The sequence below is a fragment of the Physeter macrocephalus genome, chromosome 1 (assembly GCF_002837175.3).
Source record: "Physeter macrocephalus isolate SW-GA chromosome 1, ASM283717v5, whole genome shotgun sequence".
Taxonomy (NCBI): domain Eukaryota; kingdom Metazoa; phylum Chordata; class Mammalia; order Artiodactyla; family Physeteridae; genus Physeter; species Physeter macrocephalus.
In genome coordinates, this window is record NC_041214.2 from 88,794,321 (window position 1) to 88,800,007 (window position 5,687).

At 42.6% G+C, this 5,687-nt stretch overlaps 1 protein-coding gene across 3 annotated transcripts in view; it reads right to left on the bottom strand.

Annotated features, from left to right (window-relative positions):
• RUBCN (rubicon autophagy regulator) overlaps positions 1–5,687 on the bottom strand; it is a 71,768-nt gene that overhangs the window by 24,626 nt on the left and 41,455 nt on the right. For 2 of the 3 annotated variants that reach the window (XM_055084788.1, XM_055084791.1), the window contains exons 8-11: positions 5,031–5,075; positions 2,866–2,961; positions 2,046–2,161; positions 1,144–1,351 (exon numbers count right to left, since the gene is read on the bottom strand). In XM_055084788.1, coding sequence (XP_054940763.1) covers positions 1,144–1,351; positions 2,046–2,161; positions 2,866–2,961; positions 5,031–5,075 — 465 coding nt within the window. The remainder of the gene's footprint in view (positions 1–1,143; positions 1,352–2,045; positions 2,162–2,865; positions 2,962–5,030; positions 5,076–5,687) is intronic. The other variant, XM_007121263.4, reaches the window with a different exon arrangement.

Here is a 5,687-nt window from a genome sequence, read left to right on the forward strand (position 1 = left end):
CCAGAGAACTGTGCTGAATCACGTGGACTGAACTGGGAGCTGCTGGAAGTGACCCGAAAGCCTGTTACATTAAAAAAAAAAAAAAAAAAAAAAGTAATAAATAGGACAGAAGAGGTCTCCTCCTCTTTCTAGGGTCACAACAAAAGGGACCTGGTATGACTTGAACATAGAAGTAAATAGAACCTTGGCTGGGAATTATGCTGGGGAAATGGAAACTAGCTCTTCTTGCTAGTTTCCCCTTCTTGATTGATCCCCTAAAAGTTTCATGTGAGCAGAAAGTACCACTCTCTGGAAAGTGAATCTGGAACCAGTGGCCTTAGTTCTCCTCATATCAGAAACCTATTTTTTGGAAGATATTTCTGATATATGTATATATATTTTTTGAAAATGGTAAATGCTAATTTTAATAACAAAAGTCGTACTAAATGTACATGAAAGTTAAATTAACACAGTATAGAAGAGAATAGCTTAAATAAATTGGGATTCACATATTACAATAGCAAAGTTATGACCAAATGAACTGAAGACATGAACAGTTCTGAAAATTCTCTTTTCGGCCTACTTCCTAAAGAAATAGTCAGGCTTTTTTCCTGTACATAGTTTTGAGCTTTGTCTATACCATATAGAGTAGAAAAATAAATTCTTTAGCAACCTAGAAACAGTTTATAAAACTCTTAAAGTTTAATTTTCTTTGCCAGACATGCCAATGTTAAACTGACAGCTATAAATTAAAGCTATATAGACAATAGGTATAAGTAATATAGAACAAGTTAAGAATACTACATTTACCAGATTTTTCTTTTTAAAAATTACTGTACTTTCTTAATTCCTGTGTGCTTTGCAATAGGAATAATAGGGACTTTGTTTTCTTAGAAAAGATAATAACATGTAAGAGTATAACACAAATAAGATAATTTATAATATACATGTAGAGGTAGGAAATGGATGAGCTCTAGGACTCTGGTCTGGTAGAAAAAAAAAAAATTAGAACAACATAGAAAATCTTTCTGACAGCAGAGGAACCCTTGGCTTGGGTATAACATCTCACATGAACATACGAAGACAAAAAAGAAAGCCCACGAGGTACTAAGTCTTATCCCGAAGCCTGAAGAAGCAGGAACAGGCGTTCACAGCCTCACTCACTTCCATACTCAGTCTCCTGGTACACAGGGAGCAGATTCTTGGTGCGGATCTGCTGGCGACGAAGGCGGATCTTCTGCTTCAGTTCCTGGATCTCCCTGTCACTGTCCTCCTCCCCTTCCTCCTCTTCTAGGCACTGGCTCATCATGTTGCACTTCATCAGCTCAATGGCAGCAATCAAGGATTCTGAGATGCTGAAGTGGGCATTTTCCTGGGGAAGAAGAGCACCAAAAAGGGGACACCTCACTGATTATACTCTTGGAAAGTAGCTTCCAGAACGTGCATTGCTTTCATTCAAAACACCCAGGGGAAATGCACACTGCTCCTATAATGAAAGCTGATGGCCAGAAAACCTGTTGTACATTCTCTTTGCTCTCGTATCTGGCCATGCCTGGCCTTCCTGTCCCACTTTCCACATAAAAATATGACAGAGAAGAGGTCAGGTCTTTCCTAAAACCATACACTTATATACAAAGTATTAAGGTAAATGTGATATCTCAAGATAAAGTGCTTTGTAAGCTACAAAATGCTACAGGGACATTATTTATCACATATCTGAGCCTTAGAACAAAATATAGAAGTTGATTCTGGAGACAGTTTTTACCTAAGGTTCCAGGGTCAAGGAAACAGTAATCATGTGACTAAAATTCAATGTTTCTCTGTCCAGGGTAGCTTCTAAGACAAAATCAGTAATATCTTTGGACTCAGTGAGGCGCACAGGCTCCCAGAAGAGTTTTCCAGAGATAGAACTTGTTGAGCCTATCTTTACTGTGACTTACCTGTATTGTAGTCTACACCCATGTTATTGCTGTGTACCCAAAACCTCTTTAGGACAAATGGCACCGTAGCCCTCAGACCAGATCTCCCAACTCATGGGCTTTTCAGTGGCTCCTTAGAGTCCTCACCTTTTCCAGGTCTGCACAGCTGCCAAAGTCTTGCTCAGACAGGTAGCTGATGAGGGACTGTCCCTCTGATGGTCTTCGGAACATGCCTTCTCCTGAGCACAGGTACTGACTGCCCTCTGTGGGAAAATGGAATGTGGATGTGAAAAGCCCTGCTTTGAAAAGCAAATCTTCTTTACAGACAAGCTTCTTTAAGAAGTCTGATGATTTTAACACTAAAGATGCTCCCAAGTCTTCCCGGATAACAGGTTGGAAAGATGTCTACCTTCTACAGGAATTTCTCTGAATCTCGGAATCCCAGAGCACTAAGCCCCTGGGTTAGAGAATAGTGGAATAAATGGAGAGAGCCTGGAGACAACCCTTTAACCACCTAAATTTAAAGATGACATACTCGTCCTCCTACCCACAAAGAAAGAAACCAAAAAACCTGTGCTGTGAGTCAGACAAGGAAAGAAATGGCTCTCCCTGTGTATGATTTCCATGTGGAGCCTATCTTTGGTAATTAAGCCTAGCCACTCAAAGGCCTCTTTTCAAGGTCTCTCTCACCTACTCAGAGAGCCATTCCAGCTGGCTCACCAGACATTCACGGTGATAACACCCACAGCACGAGACAGTGGGACCCCTAAGGCAGAGAGGAGCAAGAGAAATGGCAGGGTAGTGTGATTTCTGGCACAGGGGTTGAAAACAATGAAATGGAGGGTAAGACTGTATGGTGTGTACCCTCCACAGAGCTAAGATGAGCTACACAGCTCAGAGTGTGGCAGGCATGGGGGAGCAGAGCAAAGACACGATTGCAGCACTGGCCTTCCTAGTACTCACTTACCATACTCCATGTACAGAGAGCTGGGTGTGCTGACTTCACTGCTTTGACCAGAGTAGGACAAGGGGCCTCTCAACTTCGACTTATCACTGCAGGATTCTAGTGTCAGTGGCCACCAGGAAGTAAAAACACACATACGAGGTGAGCGACACATACATTCCCAACTTTGGAGTTTCAATATTTAACTGCTCCCATTCCCAATGCCCTCCCGAACAGGAGAGAGGTGGCACACCAACAGGGAACAGTCCAAGAATGCAGGAACACATGGAGGAAGGGAGGTGGGAAATCGGTATATTCTAAGGGGAAAAGAGAAAACATGACCTGGAATGCGGCAACACAGAGGCGAAAAAGAATCAAATCAAAGTGGATTCATGAATTTAGTTCTCTCTTCTTCCATCTTCTTACCAAATGTTCCAGGAATATCAGCCAATTTCTACCCTCTTGACAAACCAATTTAGAAAACAGTCCTCACATGGAGACAAGCACACTGAAACTTTTCTGATACCTTGACACTAGACTTTAAAACAATATCAGAAGGGTTAAACTCACTAAAGAAACACTAGGATATGGCCTCTCTTAAACCTGAAATGTAAATTTGTCATACCTACAAATTTAACCCACTTCTGAACTAGCAGAACAAAATAACACCCAGCAATGTCCTTAAAAGAAGCATCAAGACAATGTTAGAGAAGCCAAGGATGATGGCCTTGTAACCAAAGGGCTCAGCCACAGGGCTGTAGACCCAGCCTTCCTGGAGAAGGAAGGGAGAGGTTTCATGAGAAGCCTGGCAAAGTAAGAAATGTCTGGGTAGCAGTTTTCAAGGAACATTGAGAGTTGAGAGTAGAGGAATAGCAGCAGGCATGGTTCACAGGAAATGGAAACTGATATTCTCCAAAGGGAAACACAAAATTTCCAGTGCCACAGAAGGAAAAGCAGGCAGCAAAGCAGGTGGGTGCCTGAGAAATGAACAGGATGCGCTGGGAGAACTAATGATTGAGCAGCATCCAACCCATTTCCTTGACAGATGGTGCCAATTTGTCAGCTGCTCCTCTCACAAAAAATGTTACTACGTGGTAAGTGATAACTCTGTGTTCCCTTGGTCGTCCTGGCAGTGGGCTCTGCTCCTCACTACAAACCAGCAGTCACCATGATGCCTTGGTAAGAAACCATGATTTGGAGGCAAGCTTTGAGGTCCCCAGTCAAACTCAGTGCACAACACAAACTCCAACACCAGAACCTTATTCCTTTACAGCACGTAAAGGCCATCCAGCCTTTCCTCACTGAGCTCACTACCTCCTGAGGCTGCCCATTCAACTGATCAGCTCTAATTCTTAGAATTTCCTCATACCGACTTGAAATCTGTTGTCTTAAAATTTCTTATCTCCTTAAGAACAACAACACGTTTCTAAATGAAGGTCTCGCAGACTTGTTCCTCTTTAACTTCTTTGCCAAGCTAACATAGCCAGTGGCTTCACCCATTACCAGGAGGCCATAGTTTTCAGTTCTCCCTTACCACTCTGTCTTGCAGACACATTCTAGCATCAATATCTCCATGCATGATGTACCCAGAATGTAACACAATATGCAGTTTGAACACCACTGTGAAAACCAAAGAAACAGACTTAAGTCAATAGAAAAACCTTGTGCAATGGCTGGAATGAGGGGGTGGGGGAGAAATTTACAGGGGAAGGAAGACAGGTGAAAGAAAAAGGAAACAGGGACTCCAGGAGAGGCAAAAACATGCACTCACATCCAAGACCACAGAAAGGGAGAAAACACATTCTGGTGTTAAATCATGGAACATAAAGTAATTTGTAGTAAGTACTCAGTTATAAGAAAAATTCTGCCACTGATTCATCATGATGTCTTAGACAAACAGCAGACCTCAGGTTCACCTTTGTGCAATGCAGGCTTGACGAGTCTTGATTCTATCTCCTGGATGCTGTTGAGAGACTGAATGAGGCGTTTGGAAGTCGTGGGCAAAAAATGTATCATGCAAAACAATGGTATTATTTTACCAACAGGTCTAAGCATAACTACAGGACCAGGCCAGCCAGACTTGATTTGACACCAGAATGGAAAAGGAAGTTTGAAACCAAGCAAGATGGTCACAGAGGAACACAAGGAGGTGGGGGCGGGGGCTGGACAGACAGGACTGGCTACCAAACCTGCAATGGGATCTTCAACTATAATGGTGATACTCCTGGGGCCTCCTGTATGTAGACAGACAGGTGCAGAGGAAAGTCCAGAACACGAGAATATATGGAGTGAGAAAAAGAGCGTCTTCTTATCTAGCAAAGGTTGGGGCTTAACTCCTGAGAGGGAACCCCAGCGCAGAGGGAAAGATGACTCTTACGAGAAGCTGCACATGACCCACACGCCCTCAGATCCTTCTGCTTAGGTTTTCTCTGGCTCCCTTTTCCAATGCAGATTACCGTAGTTTCTGGAATCCGCATGGATGCAAGAAAGGGGGCAGGGAAGTTTTACATGCTCAAACACCAGTAGCCTGGAGTACAGCAGACACCAGGTCTGCTCCTGAAGATGTGAAGTAAGGGTCTAACCCAAGCACTCTTCACATCTACGAAGGCTCATGGGAAGACAGGCTTTGATTGGAGATTTTTTTTCTAACGAGTTCCAATGAGCCAAACCACATTCTTGAGGGGAAAACAGAGACAAAAGTTTGCAATTCAGAAGTTTCAGATGAAGGCCTTAGCTCTCACCTTTTAGAAATTATAAACAGAAATCAATAGCAGCTCTCATTGTAAAAGGAAATCTTCCTTTTTTGCTCTTAATTTTTTATACTTTACTCTTTTTTTTTTTTTTTT